Source organism: Tubulanus polymorphus, chromosome 12, assembly GCF_964204645.1.
Source record: "Tubulanus polymorphus chromosome 12, tnTubPoly1.2, whole genome shotgun sequence".
NCBI classification, from domain to species: Eukaryota; Metazoa; Nemertea; class Palaeonemertea; order Tubulaniformes; family Tubulanidae; genus Tubulanus; species Tubulanus polymorphus.
In genome coordinates this window covers 332,306-358,995 of record NC_134036.1, presented here as the reverse complement: position 1 = coordinate 358,995, position 26,690 = coordinate 332,306, and the positions used below count along the sequence as shown (strand labels likewise).

General features: G+C 39.4%; 4 protein-coding genes across 6 annotated transcripts in view; 2 read left to right on the top strand and 2 right to left on the bottom strand.

Moving 5' to 3' along the window:
* LOC141914294 (dynein axonemal heavy chain 6-like) overlaps positions 1 to 10,797 on the bottom strand; it is a 46,712-nt gene extending 35,915 nt beyond the window's left edge. The window contains exons 1-17 of the mRNA XM_074805579.1: positions 10,701 to 10,797; positions 9,426 to 9,717; positions 8,896 to 9,108; positions 7,422 to 7,542; positions 6,803 to 6,938; positions 6,166 to 6,313; positions 5,898 to 6,020; positions 5,202 to 5,463; positions 4,646 to 4,781; positions 4,182 to 4,395; positions 3,702 to 3,895; positions 3,040 to 3,269; positions 2,007 to 2,413; positions 1,575 to 1,724; positions 977 to 1,219; positions 410 to 553; positions 127 to 336 (exon numbers count right to left, since the gene is read on the bottom strand). Coding sequence (XP_074661680.1) covers positions 127 to 336; positions 410 to 553; positions 977 to 1,219; positions 1,575 to 1,724; positions 2,007 to 2,413; positions 3,040 to 3,269; positions 3,702 to 3,895; positions 4,182 to 4,395; positions 4,646 to 4,781; positions 5,202 to 5,463; positions 5,898 to 6,020; positions 6,166 to 6,313; positions 6,803 to 6,938; positions 7,422 to 7,542; positions 8,896 to 9,108; positions 9,426 to 9,662 — 3,168 coding nt within the window. The 5' untranslated portion in view covers positions 9,663 to 9,717; positions 10,701 to 10,797. The remainder of the gene's footprint in view (positions 1 to 126; positions 337 to 409; positions 554 to 976; positions 1,220 to 1,574; positions 1,725 to 2,006; positions 2,414 to 3,039; positions 3,270 to 3,701; positions 3,896 to 4,181; positions 4,396 to 4,645; positions 4,782 to 5,201; positions 5,464 to 5,897; positions 6,021 to 6,165; positions 6,314 to 6,802; positions 6,939 to 7,421; positions 7,543 to 8,895; positions 9,109 to 9,425; positions 9,718 to 10,700) is intronic.
* A 403-nt stretch (positions 10,798 to 11,200) lies between these two features.
* On the top strand, positions 11,201 to 17,876 carry LOC141914013 (tropomodulin-like). Of its 3 annotated transcripts, none has more exons than XM_074805256.1 (10): positions 11,201 to 11,327; positions 12,517 to 12,545; positions 13,632 to 13,918; positions 14,521 to 14,640; positions 14,730 to 14,819; positions 14,897 to 15,027; positions 15,380 to 15,487; positions 15,838 to 15,981; positions 16,176 to 16,326; positions 16,416 to 17,876. In XM_074805256.1, the coding sequence occupies exons 2-10, from the start codon at positions 12,538 to 12,540 to the stop codon at positions 16,460 to 16,462; spliced, it is 1,086 nt and encodes a 361-aa protein (XP_074661357.1). In that variant the 5' UTR covers positions 11,201 to 11,327; positions 12,517 to 12,537; the 3' UTR covers positions 16,463 to 17,876. The 3 variants fall into 3 exon arrangements, with proteins under 3 accessions (XP_074661357.1, XP_074661359.1, XP_074661358.1); XM_074805257.1 differs by having other exon boundaries at positions 11,202 to 11,327; positions 12,494 to 12,545; XM_074805258.1 differs by lacking the exon at positions 12,517 to 12,545.
* A 516-nt stretch (positions 17,877 to 18,392) lies between these two features.
* LOC141913961 (solute carrier family 2, facilitated glucose transporter member 1-like) lies at positions 18,393 to 22,775 on the bottom strand. The gene is made up of 12 exons (XM_074805193.1): positions 22,628 to 22,775; positions 22,416 to 22,526; positions 22,120 to 22,215; positions 21,876 to 22,036; positions 21,169 to 21,293; positions 20,914 to 21,084; positions 20,715 to 20,822; positions 20,338 to 20,426; positions 20,169 to 20,267; positions 19,502 to 19,714; positions 19,181 to 19,387; positions 18,393 to 18,904 (listed from the first exon to the last, which is right to left on the bottom strand). The coding sequence occupies exons 2-12, from the start codon at positions 22,455 to 22,457 to the stop codon at positions 18,620 to 18,622; spliced, it is 1,596 nt and encodes a 531-aa protein (XP_074661294.1). The 5' UTR covers positions 22,458 to 22,526; positions 22,628 to 22,775; the 3' UTR covers positions 18,393 to 18,619.
* A 776-nt stretch (positions 22,776 to 23,551) lies between these two features.
* Positions 23,552 to 26,601, top strand: LOC141913952 (uncharacterized). Its single transcript, XM_074805182.1, has 3 exons — positions 23,552 to 23,570; positions 24,045 to 24,105; positions 24,218 to 26,601. The coding sequence occupies exons 2-3, from the start codon at positions 24,048 to 24,050 to the stop codon at positions 26,140 to 26,142; spliced, it is 1,983 nt and encodes a 660-aa protein (XP_074661283.1). The 5' UTR covers positions 23,552 to 23,570; positions 24,045 to 24,047; the 3' UTR covers positions 26,143 to 26,601.
* Positions 26,602 to 26,690: the final 89 nt, after the last annotated feature.

Sequence of the window (26,690 nt, the reverse complement as noted above, 5' to 3'; positions counted from 1 at the left end):
GACCTGTCTGTAATGCAATCATTGTATGCTGATACCAGTGAGTAGAGATTCTATTCATAATTATGGAAGCTTCCTAATTTAGACCTAGCGTTGAAAGCCCGCCCGCCACCTGTGACAGACACGTACCTTTTTGAGTATTGATTCTAGACTGGCTTCAGAACTTGCTTGTCCAGCGATCTCCTGTATCGCTTCAGTATGAACGAACGCATTCAACTCGACCAGTTTACCCAGAGTTAACGGATCCTCAGCGGTCGGTTTGAATCCGATTGTTGATTCGATCACCTCCCAGTGACGAGGCTTCAACGACGGGTTACGTAAATCTGTTAATATCGGCAGCTGGAAAAAACAATCAGTTTGAGTAAATCTGTTGATCAGTTTGATTGTAAACTATATATGATTTAAAGCTGACCTTTTCTCTCATTCCTTCGACTCTCTCTTTTAACAGAGGCACAACTCCGTTCGGGGGTAAACCTTTCTCTAGTTGATAAACAGATTTACCGTATTTTGTAGTTTGAGTGCTCAATTCTTCAGGGTCCAGTGATTCTAACATCGCCTGAATTACAATTCAATATCAAAATATTCATCAAACACATGTCATTACAATACTAGGGAATATTGATGATTACATAGACACATTGTTCTTTTCACTCTTCTTAAAATACTAGAGAAAAATACTTAAAATAATAGAGTTAAAATACTAAATTATCTAGTTCCACAGTTCGTTTGAGTTTAAAATCTGTTCATTTTCGATGTTTTAAATCCAAGTCAAATCTTAACTCGAAACTCAGGACTCCGTTCTACTGCTGTCAATTCAGTTGGACTCTCGAAGTTTCAAACCACCATAGATTGAGAAAACTGCTGGATTCGAAATATCTGGTGAAGTTTGGCTATCAAATTCAGACATCTCAACCCTTGAATCAGATGTTTAACCGACAGAACTGTGTAACTGAAACCTGATCTAATAAACGATACTTACGTCTGTCCAATCGACGACCATCGTGTCCCATTCGTCCAACGCTTCCCACAACAATTGTTTCAGTTTCAATTCGGCGTGAGCTTCTTCCAACGCGTCGAATTTCGTCACTTCGACTTTGAAATTTTTCTGATATGATTTATAAGTGAACGCGCGTTTCTGTAAGTCTTCCATTTGATCGAGAAGTTTCTTCAACATCGCGCGAACTTTATCTTTCTCAGATTTCGGATCCAAAATCATTTTGTTCTGAAAATATAAATTCACGATTTCAAAACCTTTTGATAATTTATCGAGTTGATGTCGAGGCCACACGATGCTTAGATTTAACACCAGGGGCCGGTTACATAGTCATGACTTAGACTTAAGACCAGTCTAAGACCAACTTAGTTCTATAGCCAGTCTAACAACTTAAGACCAGTCTTTAGATTTAAGACCACTTTTGTACTTAAGTCATGACTGTGCAACTGGCCCCAGTCTAAGAGCTGAGACTTTACCCTTCAAGGAAAGTGATCACCCTGGGGTCAGTTGCTCAAAAGTTGTCCACAGTTAACCAGTGGATAGTTTAGTGTATTTTAAAGCACTTTCTCTGTAATGAACCTACCTGAGCGGCTTGTTTGACCTCTTTGACCTCCTTCGCTAATTCTCCGATATCTTTATCGAGATGTGTACAGAATTTATCGATATTCGCGTCTCGTTCCGTTAATGATTTATCGATAGCGTTTTTCACGTTCATTATCGACGGGTTCAATGTCTGTAAAATACAACGATCAATCGGTTACTGACGGCACACACCAGGTGGCGTGACTACACAATTTAACAAATTACCGACAGTGCACACCAGATGTTGCAACTATAGAATTGTCCACATACATTTTGTTAATGAGAAAAGTTAAGAATTTAATTGAATTTTAGAATTACTAGCGACACCTGGTAGATCCTTCTGGAATTCCCACTTGCCACAGGTCCATAATAAATTCCAGAACATTTTTATTATTTTTTCTATCAATATTTCCCTGATATTTAGTGTATATACCTGATAAACGGCGAAGTCTTCCGGCGGAGTCGGAACCGTGAATTGATCTATCAGCTCATACATCTCTTTAACGGTTTCAGCCTCTCTCTCGAGCGGGTCGATTCTCTCCTGGACGACGTCCAAAAACGATAAACTCTCTACGAACTCGTTGGTCGTCGTGGGAACGATCTCGAGTTTAAACTGACCGTCCTGTAACTCAGCTATTAAACGATCGACTTCGCGTCTCGCCAGTTTAGGCAACATGTCGTTGATCGCTTCCAGACATCGCAACGGAGACGGAATCAGTAGATTCTTCATTTTAGTTCCGTCTACCAGTAACATGCCAAGAGGGCGCTTCTCGATGATACGTTCGGCCATCTTGTGTTGTTTGTGATAACGAACCAACGACTCGCGGAAGAATTCTACGTCTAAAATAACGGAAAAGGAAATCGAGATTAATATGAGTTGAAAATGATTTCTCGAAACGGAAATCGAGATTAATTTGAGTTGAAAATGATTTCTCAAAACGGAAATTGAGATTAATTTGAGCTGAAATTGATTTCTCGATGATTTCGGAACTGGGAATAAAACAGGCAGAAACAAATAGACAGTGACAATAACAATTATTCACACAATCTCGAGATAAAATTCACTAAATAAATGTTGGTGAAACAGACGCACGCGTGCAGCACTGAAATACAACAATTCAGTTTGTTTAAGTGTTGTGTGTATGGTTACCGTCGAGTACTGTATTAGTTGTAGGGCGACCTAATCTAGCTGAACTAATAGTTAGAGAGTTGAGGCTGTGACGTCTCCTAGCCGATTCAGCACTAGCTGATGCAGCTGCTGCTGCTGCTGTTGTATCTGAGACAAACACACATTAAACAATTAATCCTTTAATTTCTAGACAATATCCAGACATTTTCTTTTTTGTCAAACACAAGATTTGATAACAAATAACTCTAAAATCATTCGAGGCAGGATTGATTCCCTTCTCAGGATTTCTATCTGATTTATACTGCGTCGCCATCTATCAGGATTATGTGTAACTCACCGTGTTCTGCTTCACGAACCGATTCTAAATCGAGACTCTCATTTTCACGGTAGAATTCGCGATACGGTTCGAAGCAATCCGCGTACTGATTGGCTGCGTTAAATGCGGCTGATAACGCTTCGCGAATGTTTTGCACGATCGTCTGTAGGTGGCGATCATCGTCGAACATCGTCGTTAAACTCGGTCCTTCTCCGCAGGTTTTATCTTCAAATTTATTGTTGATTATCGGCCTAAAAAATCAAAATAGAATTCTCGCATTTTTTTCAGAGTGGTCGCTATTTCACTGGTCCTTCTTGGTTCGAATCCAGGTGTTGGCTACAGTTTCTTAGTAAAAGGTTCTTCTCCTATGAGCTCACGCCTTTTAATTCTGGGAAAAACCAACCCCAAACTTGCTATTGATTACGTTCTTAATGGATTGAAGGAATTATGAAACCTAAAACTTGCTAATATTCAATACCCTGAGTTGAGCTCGGTTCATTGAGGGTGAAAAAGTCCTAGTTTTCAAGTCGCAAACTCAACAGAACTGAGGAACTGGGATCTGATACATCAAGTCACATAGGATTCTTTGTGAAAATCTAAACCTTAAAACCTGACATTGTTTGATGATTGTTTGTGAAGGTTCTTACCACACTAGACGTTGTAGTATTGTAATAAACTCCTACCTGGTGAAAGCGTCGAAGTATTGATCAGGAACGAGATTCTGAACACTAAGTACAGCGTCCTGAAATCTCTTAATCACTTCAACGATACTGTCCTGAAACTCGTCCTGATCCGGATAGAAAATCAACTGGTTCGGCTCCAAGATGAACTCATTCGTAAATAGGGGTGGCAGGATCTTCTGTTGGTCTTCTTCATCCTAGGAAAAAATATATTGACAATTTCAGTTCGCAAAATATGACCTGTATGTGAACTAAAGCAGTTTTATGAAAATGTGCGAACTGAATGACAACATTTAAACTGACCCAATTTTAGATTAAACTTTTTCTTGTGAAACTGGACTCTGCACACAGTTTCATTAATAAGTTTAAGTCCTACATGGATTTAATTTTTTCATTAATTCAGTTAATCGTAAATTGATTTAAAAATGAATCTCTATTTGTGAACATTAGAGTCAAGTTGAGGTTGATTAATCGGACACAAACCTCTGCGTTGGGATCGACTTTTTCTTCTTTCTTCTTCTTCGATTCTTCCTCGGTTTCTTCGACCTCTTCCGGTTCGTTCATGAACGCCTGTATTTCAGCAATAGGTGGCGTGTTCTGTAGCTGGTCGGTCAGGTAGTTCAGTAGTGTGGATACCGAGTTCACCGCTAGTACGTGCATCGTGTTGACTATCAAGTAATCAGCTAGCCGAATAAAACTGAATAATAATGATAAATTCATATTACTTCAAGTTTATAGGATTTATAGGTCTTCCTTCCTTTTATCAACTGAATTTCTCAAATAATTATGAATTACTTTGTGGATAGGATTGAGGGCTAAAAAGTAAATATCAGTCTATAAAACCAGGCCCGGGAAATTTAGGCAAGAATATCAATAGGGTACAAAGTCAAAATTTAAAGAATTTCTAAATGTCTACAATAGAAAATCATGCAGTTTTCAATATTTACCAGGTCAGTCTTTTGCAGTGAGCCCGTTTGTTCGCTTGTTCCGTGTATGTCATTTTATCTGGAGCCTCTCCGTAGATATCCATATCGTAATTGCTCTGCATGTAACTAGAGGACGTTCCCGGCGCTCCGTCTGCTCCTGCCGATACGAGACAACAGTTCGAGATTAAATTCATAAAGAAATCTTCTAAAATTCAGCAAACATTCACCGAGGAGATGAAAACATTAGTGTAACCTTGTTACAACGAACTTCATGGCACCAGAAAACTGATGGTTTGTTATTACCCAGTTCAGACTCTTGAGTATCCTCTACACTATTAGGACAGTTGTCTCGCTGGTTGATAATCACAGGTGGTCGTTAGATATATATCATTTTAATCGATAAGGAACTAAATTTTGTTATGAGAGATTCAATATTTGGGTGACAGATAATTAAGAGTTGAATGTGTGAAATTATCCAGATTAACTTACACACATTCGAAACGAATTTCTACACTTGTAAAATATGATAAGTTTTTGTTAGTTCGTTATAACGAGGAGTTTAAAACAGCAGACTTACCCGGACTGTCGGCGCCGTCGAAGAAATAATCATCGGGAGTAAAACCTGCTTCTAACAGAGCCGTACGACAAGCCGAACGCACGACTTCTTTTACGAGATCTCTGAACTCGGTGAGTCGTCCGGCGACTTCGTTTAGCTGTTCGAACTGCGCCTCGCGGAATTCCGTTAGAGCATACGTGTGACCCTTCTCTACTTTACACAATCCCATATCGCTGATACGATAACACATCTCTCTAACGTTTAACAGAGCAGGACGCAACGACTAAAAATACAACATAGTAACAGTATCAATAGAACAGAACACCTGTACCACTCAGTACGCCTGATGTTAGCCGTAAAGTCGCTCCTCAAATATAATCATTCTGATATAGAATTTTTCAATCTTGGCTTCGCTATTGTGGGATTTCTCTCGTCATCATCGTACACGGATATTGTGCATCTTCTCGTCTAACTACCTGTACCACCAGTACAACGGGTACCACCAGATGGCGCAACAAAACACCGGGTTATTCGTAGTGAAAAATCAGTTCATTTTCGATGAAATTTGAACTCGGATTTTTAGGCTTCCAAATCCGGAAATTATCAAACGAGTCATCGGATAGATAGAAGCCTCTCTCTCCCACTCAGCACATGGTATTGATTTCACTGGAATTTGATTTACTTTTCAGAAAAGTTTCTGATTATTTCAAAACTCACCATATTAACAATGAACAGATTCTCGTTGAGAGCTTTTTTGCAGTTGTGAATTTTTTTGTGCAGCACGTTCTTCCTCCAAACGCTGAACGCTTTCCATTTACGGAATAAATAAAACGCTTTCACCTGAAATAGCAGAGAAAATCTGCGTTTAAAAATCTCCGCGAAAAACAGCGAGAAAATATCGGCGAACGACGTAGGATAATGAGTCAAAACAATTCCATTTCTACAAGGAGAAAATTTGACATTTTTTCCATATTTTTCTTCTGACCTTTCGTAGTTTTTGAAAGTGTATATATTCCTGTTCCCATCGATCGAGAACAATGAATTCAGTTTCGTCGTCGCTACGGATACGCGTTACACCTTTCTGACTGATCGTCAAGTAGTCGTGTTTATTGACGTTCTCGTGATTTACAATTCTATAAATCGAAAAAAAACAAATCGAAAAAAAAAAAATCATCAATGTCGAATACAAAAACTGATTGTCAAAGCTTCAAGACTTCAGCAGGTCCTTTCTGTCTCGAGCCTGGGGTATTCTGTGGTATTTTCATTTGAAAATGAATTACAGTTTTTTTACCCCTGACCCCAACAGACAGAGGAGAGATATTATCAGCATGCACGGAGAATCAATCGCACAGACTTCACCAGTCAAATGGTCAGTTATCTGAGGGAAAATGTCTTGAGGGGGGCAGGCCCTAAACCTAACCCTAGACAGTAGATTGAAGGATGTGCAGAGTACAGATTGTCTGAGGTAGATGCAGGATACAGGCAGTAGATTGGAGCGAAGGGTGTAGGCCCTAAACCTAACCCTAGACAGCAGAATGAAGGACGAACAAGGTACAGGTTGTCTGAGATAGATGCAGGGTCCAGACATCAGATAACTACGTGAATGATGAAGTACAACTTACTTGAGGTTATAATAGTGATGATGAACTGATGATTTAGAACAGGCAGGACTGAGATAAAGAAATCCGGCTCGAGGAGTCTCACGGATCCAGCGGACGATTTCTAACGGGTCGATCGAAACGTTCATCGTTAACGCTACTGAAATATTACAATCAAATAAATTACAGGGTGGCGCCACTTTCCGCCCATTTACACAATGAGTTTTCCTTGATCTTTTCTCCCTAATTTTTTGGTAATGATTTTCCAAATTCATTGCTATTTTTCGACTCCCTCAGTGTCGCCACTTTTCACCCATTAACAATTTTGTTTAGTTTTCCCTGATTTTTCCATGTGATTACACAAAATTCCCACAGTGAATCAGAGACATTTCTAAGTTTAAAATGTTACAAATAATTCATTTTTCATTGAATCACGTACTGATAAAGAAACACATTATCAATAGCAATATCCGAATTTATCCAGAGTTTTACAGGTTTTTGATAAAATTTGTCAAACTCCGTGGTTCTTTCTAGCTTTTTGTGATTCCCTAAGTCTCAGGTCAACGCCCACCATGATTGAGAAACAATGATTCCACAGTCATTTCTTGCTGAATTCTACAGATCACAGATTACAAATACAAACCTTCCTCAAGTTGCCCGGTCTTCGACGTCGCCGCTTGTTTCACCTTCGTTCGTCCGGGCGACAAGGGTTTCGCGTCTTTAGGGGGTGTCGGCGATAGCGGCGACCCCTGGTGGAAACTATCCTGTAACAGCGAATAGAGAACGAACTTAATCAATTATTTATAGAGAATCGAAAACATTGAAATCTGGAAAACAGATGAAATAAAAAGATCATTAAAATAATAAACGATAAAAGCTAAATATAAGTGAATATTTATCGGTTGTACATGCAGCATGCTTGTAACAGAGTGAAGTGAATCATGCATAGATTCATCACCTCGCGATTCACACGTCGATTCTCTTGTAGATTCACTGTCGATTCGTAGAAATCTGATTGACTGAAATATCCGGTTTCGCTGAGTCCGGTTAAATCCGCAATTAACGATTGAGATTTCGATATCGTCGAGAACGCGGAATCATCCACCTGTGACATACTGCAATACGCAGTATCCACCGTGGAATTCAAATATCCACTCTCTTCATTTCCTGTTGCTAAACCTCTGAGACTATCAGTCGCATCATCATCTGCTGCGGTGTAGATATCAGTATCTAATCTTGAGGAATCACAGAATTCATCATTCCTACGTCTGCTGCTGCTGTTGTTGTTGTTGTTGCTATTGACGATAAACTGGTCCGTATTGTTGCGGTCGTCGTCGGCGAATCGTACGACGCTGAAACACGTTTGAGCTCGACTCAGTTTTCTCCGACTCAATATAGATGTTGCCGGTCGACTCTTTGCGGGCGTATCGTCCGTTCTCATCGCTATTGACGACCGCCGCTCGCATTGTTGCGCAGTATTTCGTATGTTTTCTAAAACGTCGTATGATATTTGAATTCGAGTGGAGACGCTCAGTTTTCTCGCGTGTCTTTGAGGTTGAAAAGTCGCGGAAATATTCTCGAATTCCTCCGAATCATCGGAACTAAATTTTGATTTAATATTCTCAGATTTCTCCGCGGAGATTTCCGAATCCGTTTTACTGGAGACTAACGATGAATTGACAGATTTCAATTCAAAATCGTCGCAATTATAATCAGTAGTGTAATAATCCTGAGAGCAGCGTCGGCCAGCAGCGTGACAGCGGACAGAAACAATGTACAATTCATTATATACAGAATATCTATCATCTACAAACAGGTTCAGGCTCAAAGAGATGACTATGAAGTAAAAAGGTTTTCTGTTGATCAGGTCTTGGAGAGTTGACCTAAGTTAAGTCCTTGGATTGTCAGAGGAATTACTCATGGATAGATGAAATTCTGAGGCTGAATTTTAGTTTGTTTTTCTTTTTGAGTATAAGGCTCGCAGATTTTTTGGGGTAAGAGCTAGCAGATTTTTTGGGGTAAGAGGCTCGCAGATTTTTTGGGGTAGAGGGCTCGATTTTTTTTGGGGGGAGGGGGCTAGCAGATTTTTTGGGCTCGGGGTGAATAGATCGACTCACCTGCTTCACTTTCAGATCATCCGGTAATTCCGGGAGCGATGCCGCACTTTTCGGGCGTTCCATCGGTTCTACGGACCCGGCCCGTTTGAGTTTTTTCGGCTCCGGGCCACCGCCGGCGCTCGTCGAGTCTTCATCTTTCGTTGCTATTTTCTCGCGGTAAATTCTGTGAATATATTCCGGACGGTTTTGATATTGATGAACTTGTAAAACAGGCTGAAATATAAATACATTCAATACAATTAGTCAGGATTCTACTCGTGGCAAGTGAACATCCACCAGATGGCGCTAGTATGCCAGATTTCTGCCCGGATTCAATTAAAAATAAATGCGATTATGAAATTCAACGACATTCCAAAAATCATTTCAAATAGCAAACTGTAAAGATCAATCTTGAGTTTTTCTAAAGACAACTTCATCTAAATTGTTAATTTGATAATGAAGTAAGTTTTGATCAAAATGTCCGATTGTTACGCTCGCCATCTGGTGGCAGGAATAGCCGATCTTTCAGGCCCTATTTCTAAACGGCTTACCAATGGTTCTAGTTTAGGTCCTGACGGTATTCCGGCGCGTCGTACTTGAGATTTCGTCGGGCGATTAAACCGCAGAGCTTTCGGGGGCGACGCTTGTTTCGGGGCGTACGAATACAACCTCGCTCTCAACTGATCGGCGTCGACGCCCGGTAACTGAGCTGAATCGTCTAAATCATTGTTGGAGGAAATATCGCGACGTGTCGTCCCGTTAGCTATCAGCGGGTCGTGGGACGCCATCTTCAACAATGAAGGGAATGCTCCGTCTTGAAGGGAATGCTCCTTCTGTTCCCGGCTGCGGAAGAGGAAATCATATTCTAATATTTAGAACTAGCAAATTAATGAAACATTTAAAGAGGAAATCTAATTCACCATCAAAGAATTTCCTTATAGCTTTTTCTTCAAAATCTAAAAAGAACTCTCAAATTTTCCAAATCATTTGTCTTATAATCAAACTATTAACGAAACCCAAATTACATGTCTCAATTGCATGAGGCCTATTTGCAGTCAAACCAATAAATCAACAGAATTCATAAGGGCTTTTCTTTGTATCTCAAAAACTTAAATAAACTTAAAAAGGTAATTTAGGCAAATTTTTAGTAGAATCAAATTACAAGCAGAATAGAAGAGTAGTTAAGTATATGGGGCATCATAAGGCATCAGTAAATTGGCGCTTTATTACTAGTTTGTTAACACAGTTCAAATCACAAAAAACAACAAATCTGATTTAAAAAATTCATAATCAAGTAACTGAAAACTAGAATTGTTTACATAAGAAAAGACAATGTCAATTTGTAAGCTAACCAGACCAGCTAACCAGACCTAAGTTTTCTTCAATAGGCCTATATGTCCAAATTCTCAGAAATTCTGCAAAATCATAACCAGAAAAAAGCCAAAATATTCTTTATCTCATAAAGTACTGGCCTAGCAACACAAATTATAGACACATCAAAACAGCCATGACTGCCACAAACAGTTTAAATTCTTTGAACAAGATTTGCTATACTTGGCCAATGATGGCCACAACAATTTTTCAAAAAATCACAATCGGAAAAAAATATCCACTTTCACCTAAAACGATTTGATACTCTTTACATACAGGCCTAGCAACGGTTGATTCTAAAAAAAACGATTTTGACGATTTTAAGATTTCGTAATAATATTTTGTCAGTTCCACTCAGCTAACATTGCCATTTCACGACCAAAAGAAATCATCACAATCAATGGCAATCTATTGATGTTAAAATACACAATTAGGTCCTCGGGCATCTCATATACCAGATTGCGCAAACTTTTCGACGTTTGCGAACTTGATGCGAACAGATTTGAAAGTGTTTTCTGCGAGTTCTTTACAAAACAACTACGGCCATCTTGGTTCTTCTCACGTTGCCCCTAGCAACCAAGTGTCCTGACAGGGAAAAACTGCAAAATAACGCGATTTTTACCGATATGAAATCTGTTTATAATCTTAATCTCATATTTATAATATTTTTTTCAGAACTTACGGTCATATTTTGAATTTGATGTGTAATTTGTGAAAAAAATGATATTTCAAATGGTACGTCGTTTCTGCTGAAAAAAAGAACTTCAATACAATCTATGATTTATTGAACGCTTTTAACTACCAAAATATCCATCGTATTTTCAGTGAAAAATAATGTTATTCAATAGATTAAATGCGTTGGATAAAGTATCTGAAATGAAATTTACGGATAAAAGCGATTGAAAAGCTTGATTCACACTTAGCCGGTGGGAGTGGGGGTGAACAGCCACTGTGGACCCGGAAGTAAATTGCGTCCAGTTGAAAAAATAAATTTCTAATTTTTCTCTCGTTTCGACGCGAATTTCGGACTAAATTCAGAATATTTACGGATCGAAATTAACACCCACGGACGCACAACAAAGGTAACTTAACAATCAGTTTTATTTTCTGCGAGTATGCCCGTTGTATCTGGTTAGAGTCGATGTTTTTCGAAGCGACTGAGGGATGGCTGTTCCTTGATTGACGTCGAACCCCTCTGAAATCCCACCCTTTTAATCATTACATAGTTATTTGAACCTTTTTTCGTAAGTTTTAAAATAATACACAACATCCGCATCATTCATTATAGCATTGTGTAGTGTGGTAACCTATTTGGCATGGAATTTACTGGTTGTTCTATCATCAGGCAATTACTCCATCTGTCTGGGCCTGCCGCCTGGGGTCCTCTTGCTTGTTAGTGTTAGTTCTTCCGTGTACTGGCTGCCTTATGCTACCAAGGCTCATGTTGCGCCCATGGGGGTCCATGTACCAAATTCATAGTGCATTTGGCAAGCTCAGGGCGGCAGTGTGAAGGTTGTTGTTCCGCTGATTGTAGTAAGATGGAGAAGAAATGCCTTTTTTAGCTCACCTGCCGGAATCTCGCCTTTTATTATTTCAGATGTACAGACCTAAATCATTTATTCTGATTGAACGTAAGGGCTTAGGAATGTTGGATTGCCGGAGGTTCAACCACACTGATACTAATAAATTCAGCGTTCACCATTGATAAAACACTATAGGGCCTTCTTAGTCATTACTGTGGATTCTCTCTCTCTCTATAGGAAATTAAGCGTTCTAGGATTCGGGCAATTGCTATGGATAATTTGGCTCATTGTATTTTTTCATAGTCGGCCAATTTCTATAAACCATGATGTAATATCTACTGTTAAACTCTTCACAGCGTTTGGCTTTTCTCCAAATCACGGTCAGGAATCCATTGATGAAACATATGTTTGTATTGTATGAATTATTCTATTCATTCTGTTCAAAGCAAACAAAACCTGTTTTTAACCGATATGAAACTCAGTTCATACGTCTATTTATTTGTACAAATGATATTACATTCTGCGCATCATCTGAGAGTGATTTAAAGTAAACATTATGCCTGGATATATTTGGGTCGTCGCGATATTTAGTTTGGCTTATTACCCAGAATTAGAGCAATGAATAAAAGTGACAGTAATTGTACAGACGAGGCACCAGACGGTATATAGACGTAATACATTCATAACCGCGAGGATTTTATTGAAATTTCTGTATGAATTTTCAGTTATTTCTTGTTCCTATAAACAGATAAAAGGAATACGTTGCAGTATGGCTGGGTAAGCAAGCTGATGTTGTTTATAATAAAGCCGGTGGTAGTAGTGAGTCTTATCTTCACCTCTGGGACCAGTTTATCAAAAAACCGCGGTTATCTAAAATCCACTGTTTTAATGGACGGTTTAATTACTGCGGTATATCGTCGATTATAAACTGGACCCTGAGATATCTGTCGTTGCTTTATATATCTGATATATCATCTGCGGCTTTTAAACTTGATCATTTTCATTCCATATATCGATGTCTTACATATACATCTCCTATGATCAATGATCTGAACACAGTTTCTCAAAGCGAATAACAATCGATCGTTGAATTCATTGAAAGATGATGGTTTTAACAATGATTACGCTTTGTGAAACTGGGCTCTAGATTTGTAAGAATTACTGTAATCACTTTTTACGTGATTCTGATTAATGATAGAATCAGTTAGTCGTTGAATCTGATTGAAACAAAGATATTGAATCAGTTTTCGGTCTCTAATTATCACTGCTGTCATTGTTGTTGTTACTGTTCATGTTGATTTAGTGATAATATTCTGAATAAGGAAAGTTCATCACAACATTTGGAAAGAACCTTCCAGTTCTGTTCTGTTCAATCTAAAATTGTTGATTAATTATTGTCTCTGATGGGAATTGGAGGCTTTTTAGGTTGATTAAACTCCGTTCATCCTATCACTCCCTCTCTCCTCTCTTTCTGTCGCACTGTATTAATCTAATAATCTTATTATGATAACCATGACCTAGTTCCACAGTGGAGATCAGGAGCTAGTTCCACAGTGGAGATCAGGAGCTAGTTCCACAGCGGAGATCAGGAGCTAGTTCCACAGTGGAGATCAGGTACTAATTCCACAGTGGAGATCAGAGCTAGTTCCACTTCGGAGATCAGGAACTAGTTCCACAGTTGAGGATAAGTTCATAAGACGCATCATTGAATATCCATAAACAGTCAAATTCAACTGTAATTAGGTCATGGTGATCCGTAAATCATAACTTCACATTTTTCATATCTCGAGGAATCTGTGGAATGTTAAGTGATTTTATGAACGTCAATTATTTGTTGCTAATCCGTGATTTTTGTGTTTTCAGAGTAAAAATGACGACTCAGAAACTGTACGGGAAAGACACGAAGGAATGGTCGGACGTTGATATCGATGAATTATTGAGTCAATTAACCGAGGCCGAGATCGATGAGTTAAACAGCGACTTCGACCCCGACAATACGTACCTGCCACCTAGCGACCGTATGAAACCGCAAACAACTAAAGAACCGACCGGACCGTACGATCGAGAAAAACTACTTGAGTTTCTCGAGAAGAAAGCATTAGAAGAGAAAGATTGGGAACAAAATAAACCATTTGTTCATGAAGTTAGAGGTAAATATTGTATCTGTAATTCCATGGGGTTAGATTCAAGAGCATTTTAGTTTCAGAGCCAGGTTTCATAGTCGTCGGAAAGTGATCTTAAGTCGTTGTTAGATCGGCTATAGAACTATTGGTCTTAGACTGGTCTTAAGTCAAAGCCATGACTTAGGAACTGGCTCCATGCTAGTCCATAATTCTAGATTAAAGACCAGTTCTATACCTCAACTTCACCTTCAACTTCACACCAAAACTCACAACCAGGGTTCAGTTGCTCAAAAGGTTGCTCGATAACCAGTGGATAGATACCATAGTAACAATAAACTTTTAATTGTCACTCTGTCAACTATCCACTGGTTAACTCGAACCAACTTTTTAGCAACTGGCCCCTGATTGTGAATCTTACAAGTTGAGATCAATCTTAAGATTCAAGGCAATTTTTTAATTGTGCAACTGGACTCATATAACTTCTTCCAAAAAATACTGTTTTAAGTAATTAGCTTGATGTTAGAACCGAGATGAGCCAAGACTGGTTTTAGATCATAGCCTCGTTTATGCAACTCTCCCGGAGGCTGCATCTAAATTTATGTATTTATGAACGATCGCTTTGTTTGTAGGTAAAGTATTTGTGAAGAAGGAGCAACCGAAATCTACAATATCAGACGACACCGAAATTGAAACAGAGTACGACGAGATTCTCGCTCAAGCGACAGAAGAAGAACTCGTCGATTTAGCCGGTAATTAATATTGGGAAATAATTAATAAATTAACATTGATTAATAAATTAGAATTAATTAGGAAATGTTATGGTATTTTTGTGTTGTAGCTATATTGGAGTTTACTGGAATGTTGAATCAGGTTCAGTATCACAGCGCGTTCGTCGAGGGCGGAACTCAAACTGGCGGCGGTTTCCAAAGTAAGTCTACATCATATCCTTTCGATTACGCGTTCATTAGAGGTGTGGCTTAATATGTAAATTTCTATGATTGATAGGTGTTGCTAAGTACGACGCGTTGAAGATCGTACCCGATGAACCTCCGAATGATACCGATGTCGAAGCCAGTATTCAGAAATTGAAAGGCAACGACAGTAAACTTACGGATCTGAACCTCAACAATTTAAAGGTGAATATTACGATAATTATGTTGGTTCTTTTCGCGGTTTCTTCTGACAAAGTGGCCACTAACCTGGAACTCAGTGAATCTGAAAAATCTAATGGAATTTGGCAAATTTTACCAAAAACCTGGAAAATGTTTTGGATATGTTTCGACCATGCCTTTCTTTATCGATACGTGATTCAATGAGAAATGGATGAAAAGTAACATTTTAAACCTAAAAATTTCTTCATTCAGGGAATTTGTGTCAGATGGAAAAAATCAGGGGATTTATAAATGGGCGTAAATTGGGCATCCTGTCTGAGCTCCAGCGTGATGTCATAGGGGGAATAATTCATACTTGCATCGTTTATTTTTCTAGAATATTTCGGATGAGAGACTTTTTAATTTATTCGACGCAATGAAGAAAAACAAACACCTGCGAACGTTTTCAATGGCGAACATTCAAGGTTCTGATAAACATGTCAAGGTACATTCCGACGCCCCCTACTAGACAAATGTGGAACCGGCCTCAAAACTGAACTATGAAACCGAGTCTACAGTTATAATCAGTTGATTAACTAGTTAATGATTGCATCGTTAGGCTAAAGAAAATTGATAAATCATTTCTTGTTTGTGCTGAGTTTATAAGTAAACTCGGCCGGCCGCCTATCTACAACCTGTTGGTCATTACTTCTTTTTGAAATCACTATCAAGCTAACAATAACAGAAGTTAAAGAAATGAATTGATCATAAAATTTCATTGCGGTTTATAAGAGTGACTCGGTTGATTAGGAGAAACATGGTATCATTTCAATTTAACGATTTGTATATTTACAGAAATTAGCCGAAGCGATTAAAGAGAACGAGTCGTTAGAAGTTGTGAATATCGAGAGTAATTTCATCACCGGAGAATGTCTCGTTTTAATGATGGAAGCCATCAACGAGAACAAGAATATTACGGAATTCCGCGCTACAAATCAGGTACGTTAATCAGTTACCGTGGCAACAACATCATTTTATCGGACGGTTCAATATTTAGGGTTATCGGATTTTCAACACAGTCTTTATTCGTGGTCGACGCTGTATCCACACAAGATCAACAATACAAAAAAGGCTGTGCAGAAAACCCGTTATCGCTGCTTTGCCGCTATATTGTTGAATTTGTTTTTTTCTAGCGGCAGAAAGTTTTGGGAGTAAAAGTTGAAACGCGACTAACGCAACTGATTTTAGCGAATTCGAAGATTTTGACTGCGGCTATCGACCTGGCGACGATGAACGCTCGAGTTCAAGTTAACGAACATTTACAGAATAATCGCGATACAGAAGGTAAATATCAAATCACCTATGGTAACCGCGCTTCTATTGTTGCGTCGATTAGTTGTAACTAATGATCGAATGTTTTACTCGGTTTCCAGGGCGACAGAAACGAGTCGGTCTCGTCAACGGCGAATCGCACGCTTAAACTTCCCCTCGCTCGCGAAATACTCGAAAATATCCGACTACTGAAAATATCTTCCAATGAAACAGGGGCGCAGACTGAGAGAGAGAGTGTGTGCGCGTCCGCTGCCGCTAGAGGGCGACACATTTCTACCAGTTTCGGCGATTCATTCGCCATCTATACTCAGTCGAGTGCTACTAAAAGTCGCTGTAGTAATACCTTTATTTTGTACTTTTGCGCGTAAAGTAAATTTTGTAATGATTTTCACTGCTTTGGTGCTGACTGAAATCCTGAATCCTGAACCCTGAACCCTGAACCACTCTATGCATTCAATACTGTGAAAAATACACTCAGCTTCAGTGTTTCAGTTTCTGTTGCTTTAGAGTGAATGGACAATGCTCATTAGAAATAAACCGTTATTCATATCTAGCCCTCTCCTCGAACTACTACGAAAGACACCTCTCCCCCGCCCTTAATAGTAATAAAGTGTCTACCGTTATTTGTCAAAGTTTTGGTGCGATTTTAAGGATTTTACCAGTCTCAAATAACACCGCATTAAGAGAGATAGGGTCTACTGTGGAGTTATGTTATATTCTGATGATATAAAAAGAATTGTCTCCGCTTCAACTCGGTGTTACAAAGTTTACGATATAACAAGAAATCTTGAAACCCGTGTTTGTAATGGGCGATTGTATAGTAATTTGTTTTCTATAATGTATTTTAGTTGACTATTGTAGTAACTGCTTTTCACTATTGAATTTAAAATTTGAAGAATTCAAAATCATTTCGTTGAGTTTAAATCTAAGTGATTAGAAAGTGAGTAATATATAAATGAAATACAGTCACTCGGTCTAAGTCGTCATTAGGATTTAAATTGTCACATTACTGAAGTGGTCTCTTATTTTGAGATCTCAGTTTGTGTATTTCCAATTCAATGATATAAAATACACACTAAGTATAAGTTGTCATTTGGATTAGATATCACATAAGTCATTAAGTCATCTATTGATGTGTAAAATTTTGAGTCCCAATTTGCATTTCTTCAACTCTAAAAGTGTAAGTCATCATTTGTATCAGTTGTAATGATCGCCGCAACACTTTGACGACTTCAGACCGCCGGGTTCTGAGTCTGTACCGATTGTAATAATGAAGAAGAATGATTTTCTAATTGTTTTGTTATGTTTGCTAGTCGCTTTTACCGGAGTAAAACAATTCATTTCTCGAAAGAATTAAAAAAAGAAAACTTTAGACGCGTAGTATTTATTGGGGATCATATCTTACAAAAAGTGAAATATGGATATTGTTAGACCGCTTGCATATTATATAATATAGACATTATAAAAAAAAAAAAAACTGATTGTGTTTTTCACTGTCCACTGATTTTGTGTATTTTGTAAATATTAAAATGTTATAAAACAATTGAAAAACTATACAAATGTATAATAAACGAAAACGTATACATTGTAAATCCTTCTCTCGATATTATTTAATTTTTCGTACATTTTCAAAAATTCTAGGATGTAAGGATATTTGACCCAGGACAGGGCTATTTCAGATCGATATCCGACCCAGGACAGAGCTATTTCAGATCGATATCCGACCCAGGACGGAGCTATTTTAGATAGATATGCAACCCAAGACAGTGAGATGATGGGGAGATCCAGGTAGGATAATGTGTTGATTGGGTCCCTTTCAACTGATCCTCCAGATGATAAACAAATATTCCGTTGATTTGGCTCCTTCCCTTCTGACCTATCCTCCAGGGGCCAGTTGCTCAAAAGTTGGTTAAAGATAACCAGCGGATAAATACCATAGTAACAATGAGCTTTTGATTGTCACTATGTCAACTATCCACTGGTTAAATCTAACCAACTTTTGAGCAACTGGCCCCAGATGATAAACAAATAATGAACTAAAAACCAAAATTTCAATATCTGAATGTAAACATCTTTTATTTCATCTTAAAAGTTTCTCCAGTACAAAATAACATCTTCAGCAGCACCAATTAATTAATTTCTTTACAATAAATCTTAAACAACAGGACAGAATGAATTTTAAATCATTTTCGAAACATTTTAGAGATCAATTTCTGGAATTGTAAATATCTTCATTTAAGACGCAACAATCAAGTGACGTTTAAATTATTGCTACGCGTAAAAATATATAAAAGAATTTTGAATCTTATTTGTTTTGTTCCCCGCTTTCCTGGAACTGATAAAGTTCATCGTCGGGTTCCTGGATTTTAACTTGTTCTTCCTGGATATTATCACTCGATTTAGATTTATATGAAACGGGCATTACCCCCGACGACGACCTCGACGACGCTCGGCGCGAATTCTTGCGGAATAAATCGGTGATTTCTTCGATGGTTCGATTCTTCGTTTCGGGAAGTTTGAAATAAATGAACACGCCGAAAATCAGCAACAAAACGCTGAACGGAATGAAGCAGTAATCGTGAAGAACATCCTGAAATAGAGACACAGTTCAAAATCAGATTTAATCTGATAAAGATCAATCATTGTGACCATGATCGTTATATTGTAGTCCAATATCTAGCCATTGTTCCTCAGGGGACTGTAACAAAATTTGGTATTTGGGCTAAGCATAATGTTAATTGACTTATCCAAATGATGACTTATTTAGTGACTTTCACTTAGTAAATTGAATTAGAAAAACAAATTGAGACTCAAAAATAGAGATGACTTCAGTAAATGTGACAACTGAAAATTTGATTTTTGATACCTCTTTAAGCGGTTTAAAACTCAAACCGACGATGAAGTTAGACAACCAGTTGACCAGTACTCCGATACTTATAGCCGCAGCCCGCGGGCCTTGAGAGAATAACTCTGCTACTATCATCCACGGTATCGAGCCCGGGCCCAACGCGAAGAACACGACGTAACACAACGCAGCTACAACACTAGCAATCTTAAACCATTCCACATAACCCTGAAATATATCACACAAATTGGTGAAATGGCTGCCTCCATTACAATCACCCAATGACATCATCGATGTCTCCATGACAACCGACCTATGACATCATCAATAATAGAACCGTACCTTTAGAGCCAGCATTAACGTCATGACGATACTGAATATAAACATTCCGGAAAGACCGGTTAAATGTAGCGTGCGTCTGCCCGCTCGGTCCATTAACGGTATCGATACTATCGTCATAACGACCATTATACACCCGACACCGATTGTTGCGTATCCGGCGTTCGTAGGCGAGAGACCGGCGCTTTCAAATATACTTTGCGAATAGTAAAAAACCTACGGATACAAAACCACAGTCGTGTGATTAACTGTGACAGTATTAATTATCATTCTCATTAAACTGTCGACATTAATTGATTGATGATATAAACATGTGTATGTTGTGTGCAGATACAAACAAATACTAATCCTAAATAGAACTGAATAAACTAAAGAAAGATGGGTTTAAGAGCTGATAGCTGTTAAGCTGAACAGGGCGGCCACTTTCCGCTCATTTACAAATTCCCAGAGGTTTTCCATGTGATTCCCCTGAATGAATAAGAAATATTTCTAGGTTTACAATGTTACAATTTATTAATTTTTCCAGGTTTTTGGTAAAATTTGTCGAATCCCCTGATTTTTTTCTAGATTTTTCCGATTCCCTGAGTTTTCTTGGAGGTCAGTGGCGCCACCTGCTAAACAGCTCTCAGCCGATACAGCGTCTGCAGGTAGAACGACTGTTGATACTTACAGCGTTGATACCGGATAATTGTTGCGATAAATGCATGACGATACTGATAACGAGCGGCGTGCGAAGAGCAGACGACTTAAACAACGACAAAACTGAAACCTAGAAATAATAATAAACTTATAACGCGAGTTGCAGAGTCTCGAGACGGATGGAAACGATGAAGTTTTACTTTAGGTTCGCTTCGTTGAATTTCCGCTTCTTTTTTCATTTCGTCGACTTCCTCTTGAACGTCGAGACTTCCTCGTAGTTTTACTAACGCTGAAAATAGAAAATCAATTCAACGTTTCGTAAAAATAAGATTTCAAAAAAAGATCCAGTTATAACTAACAAAAGATCCAGTTATAACTAACAAAAGATCCAGTTATAACTAACAAAAGATCCCGGTATATTTTCATAAGTTGGATTCGGTTTCGGTTTAAGTTGAATTCTGACACATTTTAAATGGCATTGAATTCTGACATATTTTAAATGGCACAGAATTCCAACATATTTTAAATGGCACTGAATTCTGACATATTATAAATGGCATTGAATTGTGACCGATACCTTGCCTCCCTTCGTCGTCTAAACCTCTCGTTATGATCAGATAACGCGGACTCTCAGGACAAAACGGTAAAACTATCAACTGTATCAGACAAGGAACTCCGGCTAAACCTGAAAATAACCGCAACAGAACCGGCGAGATATTGAATCGTTTTCGACTTGTTCGCTTCACTTTTCGCGGTAGAAATCAATGCACAAATACCTAGTAATATCGGCCAGCCGGTGGCGGTTCCGAGGACGTTCTCAATACCTAATACTTGTGATACAAGCAACGCTATCGTAACTCCGAGCTGGTTAACGGTTCCCAGAGCGCCGCGTAACTTCACCGGCGCAACCTCGGTCAGATACAGCGGAGTTAAACCGGTATAAATACCTGAAATAATTCATCGCTAGATCAATCATTATCTAAAACTCATCAGTATTTCAGATTTCTCAATGAAATAGAAAGAGCACTCACCGCTTCCGAAACCGATGATCAAACGTCCGATGATCAACATTTCGAAAGATCCTGCTTTTTTTGAAAGACCCATCAACAGAGCAGCCGTTATACAGAATACATTACAGATTAACATCGCCTTCTTTCTGAAATAGATAACGATACAGTGATCGCAACTCAGTTCCACACAGTGATCACAGTTCCACACATTGATCACAACCCAGTTCCACACAGTGATCACAGTTCCACACATTGATCACAACCCAGTTCCACACAGTGATCACAGTTCAACACATTGATCACAACTCAGTTCCACACAGTGATCACAGTTCCACACATTGATCACAACCCAGTTCCACACAGTGATCACAGTTCCACACATTGATCACAACCCAGTTCCACACAGTGATCACAGTTCCACATTGATCACAACCCAGTTCTGCAAAGTGATCACAGTTCCACAGTTATCATGACCCACTTCTATGTTGTCAACATTTATTCTTCATAATAAGCCTCTTGTATGTTTCTAAATGTTAAATGTTATGAATACTTCCATAAATATCTCCTACCTAAACATTATATCAGTTGATTCTTACCAGTAACTGAATTTACAATTCTGTATGTAACCAGACGAGACTTATTGAAGCTATTGGAACTGGATCCTGAACAAGGACATTTCTAGACTACATTATCGACACAGTCACTGTCTCAAGGGACGGTTAACTTACCTTCCAAATCTGTCACCCCACCATCCGGCGGACACTCCTCCAAACATCCCTCCTACGGCGAAAGCACTCACCACAATCGACCATACGATAGTAATTTGTGATTGAGTGAATGGAGCGCCAGTCCGAGCGTATTGAGTTTCATTCAGAAATACTGTTATTACCTGGTAATGTAACAGAATATAGTGTCAGAAATTCCAAATCACAGCGCAGAATTCTTCTATCGGAAAAATCATGTTCAACTCACTTTCTCAGGAGCGTTGATGACACCCGTGTTGAAACCGAATTCAAACGCACCCCAAATAGCGCCAAATATTGACAAAACCAGCATCCCCGTCAAACCCTAAACAATCAAAGATAAATAGCGGCTCTCAAAGTGTTAAACATAAGCAACTAAATTGACAATCAGTAACCTGTCTGTGGTTTAGTTTCGCGATCGGATATTTTCACAAACCAGTTATAAAAGCTTACCAACAACGATTACTGAATTTGATGAATCGTTTTTTTTCTTATAACGGGCGATTAATTAATTGTAAATATTACCGGTTTTTTCGGAGTCAGTCTTTCCTCGCTTGCAGACGTCATTTCGAAGTTCAATTCCTCGAAGAATCAGAATTCATTAGAAAAAATACCACAATTTCTTGAAATCAATTCCTGTCAAAAACACAACAAAAACAAAGTATGATTTCAACTATGAATCGACCCTAATCCAGATAGTCGCAAATTAAGATCTCTATTAGACATTTAGTATTTACCAGGATCTGAGTATAGTTTATGAATGATCTCGTGAGTACCGATATAATCTAGATCAACATCCAAGCCCAACCTTGAGTATTGAATATATTTACATGGATAGCTATAGATATCATTACAGTACAATCAGTGGTAAACACTTAATGAATTGCTACAAGTTATCACATGATTTGTCACTTGTTTATGTAAGAGATTGAGAACTGATAAGTGTGATATCAAGTTCAAGTAGTACAGCTTTTATTTAAAACATGTTAGAGCCCATGATGTGATGTATCATTTGATATTCACGTATAGGCCTACATAAATCTATGGTATAGAATAGCGGGCGTTTAAGTCAAAGCTGCTTTTTGCCTTTTCAACTTCTGGGGCTTGGTGGATGAAGTTCCGACTCTCTTCTTGTTCCAACATTCTACAGGCGCAAAATATGGCGACAAAAGAATTGGTAGGGCAATAAGTGGGTAATATCAATATAGGACAAAAAGGAAAGGGTTAGTTTCAATATGAATCTTATTGTATCGTCGATGTACATCGATTATCGTGATGTGACCGTATTTTGACAACTGGGCCATTTGACAGTTCTCCGCTCGACGACCTTCAAACAACGCGCGCGCGTAACTCGATACGAACTGTAACCTGAACCGGACGCGTTGTCCGGTTCACATTCCGCTTCCGCCATACTTAATAAAAGTGATCAATCAATGGGCTTTTTTGTTAGCCGATTGTAAGCCGAATTTTGATATTTGTGAACGCGCGCGCGCAGTGTATAAGCCCCGGTAAAACGAGAGGAAAAAGACTCATTTCGAGTATAAAAAACAGGTGAATATGAAATCGGGATCGGTTTCCAATCATCACCGGGGTCTCTGTCACAATCGAAGAAGAAAGAAAGATTAAGCGAAATGACTCCGAGGAGAGGAGGCCGGGGTGTACCGTTCCCGCGTCTTTAGGGTACGGAAGCCCCTTAGTGACATACGACATAATTTCGGCGAAAATTATGTCGAAATTCCACACAAAAAGTCGAAATTACGAAAAAATTAGCTCGTATAATATGCCTATGCCTATGTCCCCACCGACCTTTAGTTAGGGGGTTTTAGGGTCCACAGACCACAGGGATGCTGGCCACTGAGGTTGATCATTGATATTGGTTTATTCATTCACTACTATCATCGACAATAATGATCTATTTATTGTGACGAGTCGTTGTGAGAGGGTGAATGTGCCAAACTGCGTTGTTCAGTATCCTAATTACAGATTACAGTTCCTCTCTCCTGAATCTCACTGTTAAAACGGTTAAGAAATTAACGAAAATGCTTTACTTCATGTCTGTTCATCTCTGTAAATTGTGTCATCTCGGTAACTAGGAAGACCTGCGCGGTGTTTAATGTTGTTTGAAACTATATTTTATTTTCTTGTCATTTTCAGGCGATGGCTGATAAAGTGGAGACAGTAATACAGGATCTTCAAACTATTGATGCGATTTCAGGTAGGTCTGAGGAGGGCAGCTGGAGGAGGGACCAGCAGGGGAACAGTAATGGCAAGTGAGAGACCCCTAGTAGAGGAAATCTCAACCAATAATCCCTGTTTTATCGTTACAGAACCGGAACAAAAAAACGAGACAGCATCTGTCGATACAGATGGCGCCACCGTGAAGAAAAAACGGGGTAGACCTTGCAAAGTAATTGACAACGAGGCCGCCGTCTCTAAACCAAAACGAGGCCGCCCGAAAAAACAGCCTGAAGTAGTCGTTGTAGGGGGCGCTGTCGAGGAATGTTTCTACGACGTCGAAAATGAGTTCATTTTAAACGATTCAACAATTAGAACCGGTAGGATACTGAATCCGCAAATTGACGGCGACGGTACGGATGTGAAACTGAAAAAATCACGAGGTCGCCCTCGAAAAATAGTAGTACCATTAGTGATGGGGGTCGAGGAAAAAGCAGCACTGTCAGGGGTCGAGGATACACCACCGGCGGCAGGGGTCGAGGAAAAACCGGGAAATGGTGAAATAGTGAAGAAACCGCGAGGTCGCCCTCGAAAAATAGTAGTACCAACAGTGATGGGGGTTGAGGAAAAAGCAGCACTGTCAGGGGTCGAGGAAAAACCTGGAAATGGTGAAATAGGGAAAAAACCGCGAGGCCGCCCTCGAAAAATAGTCGCATCAACAGGGTCGGGGGTCGAGGAAAAACCAGCACCCGCAGGGGTCGAGGAAAAACCTGGAAACGGTGAAATAGCGAAGAAACCGCGCGGACGCCCGCCGAAAATAAAACACGAAAATATGGAACGAATGACGAGCGACGAAGAGGTAACAATCAGAAAACGTGGACGTCCTCCGAAGATCGTAACCAACGGAAAAAAGAAACTTGGACGGCCGAAGAAATATCGCAAGAAGGAAGTGGGAGAAGAGCAGACGCGGATTAATGAAGGTGAATATCATAAAATACGCAAAATGAAATTGATCATAAAATTTGCCGGTAAAAAGTGGAAACACTTCGATCCACGTGGATCCGGATATCACACGTATCAATGCGACATATTGAGAAAACATAGGCACCACCGCCAGCCAGGACGACCTAGAAAAATACCGGCGCCATCTACCGGCAGAAATACAGACCGACGATTGCCACGACGCTGTAGCGATCTGAATACATCTTACGTAGAAAATGACGACGATGTGAGTGATGAGGAAAGCAGCAGCGGCGAGGAGGAGAGTGAAGAGACCGATATGAAGATAGTTCCGGTGGACTCGAGCGACGAGACGTCGTTACTGAACGTAATGAACACAAGCGCCGACATCATACTGAATTTAAAACCGGAATCCAGTGAAAACTCGACATCGTCAAACAACGAGAATAAAACTGAAGATGAAACTGATGAGGGGATGGATGAAGAGATTGCTGTTTATAGCGATACGGAGGCGATACCTATAGATATAGAGCTTTCCAAACTGGTATCCAAGTCATTTAGTAACCAATCAACCGTATCCGAGTCGGACGAGTGCAGCGATTACGAAAGATCGCCTCGAAAAACGCCGAAGAAAAAGAGAGGTCGACCTCGTAAACCTCGAGTCGAGGTCGCGGGGACGCCGATGGACGGTGAGGATCAGAAGGTTAAACGAGGTAGAGGACGGCCTCGTAAATATTCGATAGCGCAGATAGATGGCGCCGAAAGCGATGTCAAAGTCGCGAAGAAATCGCCCGAGTTGAAACGTAAAAGAGGGCGACCTCCGAAACAGCAGCCTCGCGAGGAACCTAGCGACGAGCCTCACGGGGAACCTAGCGACGAGCCTCACGAGGAACCTAGCGTTGAGCCTCACGACGAGCCTCGCGTTACTAGCGACGAGCCTCACAACGGAGGAGAATCTGATTCACATGACGACGATCTCACTACTGATGACGAACCAGTGGCTCCCTCTAGTAGTCAGCAGCTCAGTGACGAACTCGACGCGGAACAAGATAACAACAACACTTCCAACGATATCGCGGCAGAAGATCAGCAGCCTGAACTCATCAATAATCAATAAAACACTCATTCAATACCTGGTTAGTCTTAGAATTGTATATTGTATAGATAATAAATGGCTATTTGAAGATCTGACCAGGGAAAGATTGGGCACATGTGGGTTGACTGGGCACATGTGGGCAGATTGGCTGCATGTGAGTTGACTGGGCACATGTGGGCAGATTGGTTACATCATGTGTTAACTGTCTCTATTTTATAGATTATATCTAAATTTTGTTTTGTTTTTGGGGGTGGAGGAGGGGGGCGCTTGAGGATACTGTATTTGTTTCATTAAAAATGAACTTCATGTAAAATGATTTAACAATTATCTCTATTGGCATTTACTCTTTTTAAATACTTTGTCGGTCAGTATGTATTTTGTACGCGGTTTATTATTGTATGTGGCGCCATCTGGTAGTATCAATGTTGTATTGCGTTGTAGGTTTATATTGATAATGAATAGAAACGCTTAAAATCATTGCGATCATTTTTAAAGTTGATTGTTTATTTATTGCTGGAAACAGGATGGACCGCCACTTTCATCTGACGCAAGGTTTTTTTTTCTGTGCG

Coding starts and splice junctions, on each gene's coding strand:
- LOC141913952 (XM_074805182.1), top strand. CDS start 24,048: ATGGCTGATAAAGTGGAGACAGTAATACAGGATCTTCAAACTATTGAT. Junction 24,106..24,217: donor AACTATTGATGCGATTTCAG/GTAGGTCTGAGG, acceptor TTATCGTTACAG/AACCGGAACAAAAAAACGAG.
- LOC141913961 (XM_074805193.1), bottom strand. CDS start 22,457: ATGACGTCTGCAAGCGAGGAAAGACTGACTCCGAAAAAACCG. Junction 21,085..21,168: donor GATCATCGGTTTCGGAAGCG/GTGAGTGCTCTT, acceptor GAATTATTTCAG/GTATTTATACCGGTTTAACT. Junction 19,388..19,501: donor CGTTAATGCTGGCTCTAAAG/GTACGGTTCTAT, acceptor GATATATTTCAG/GGTTATGTGGAATGGTTTAA.
- LOC141914013 (XM_074805256.1), top strand. Junction 14,820..14,896: donor AACTGGCGGCGGTTTCCAAA/GTAAGTCTACAT, acceptor TATGATTGATAG/GTGTTGCTAAGTACGACGCG. Junction 15,028..15,379: donor TGAACCTCAACAATTTAAAG/GTGAATATTACG, acceptor TTATTTTTCTAG/AATATTTCGGATGAGAGACT.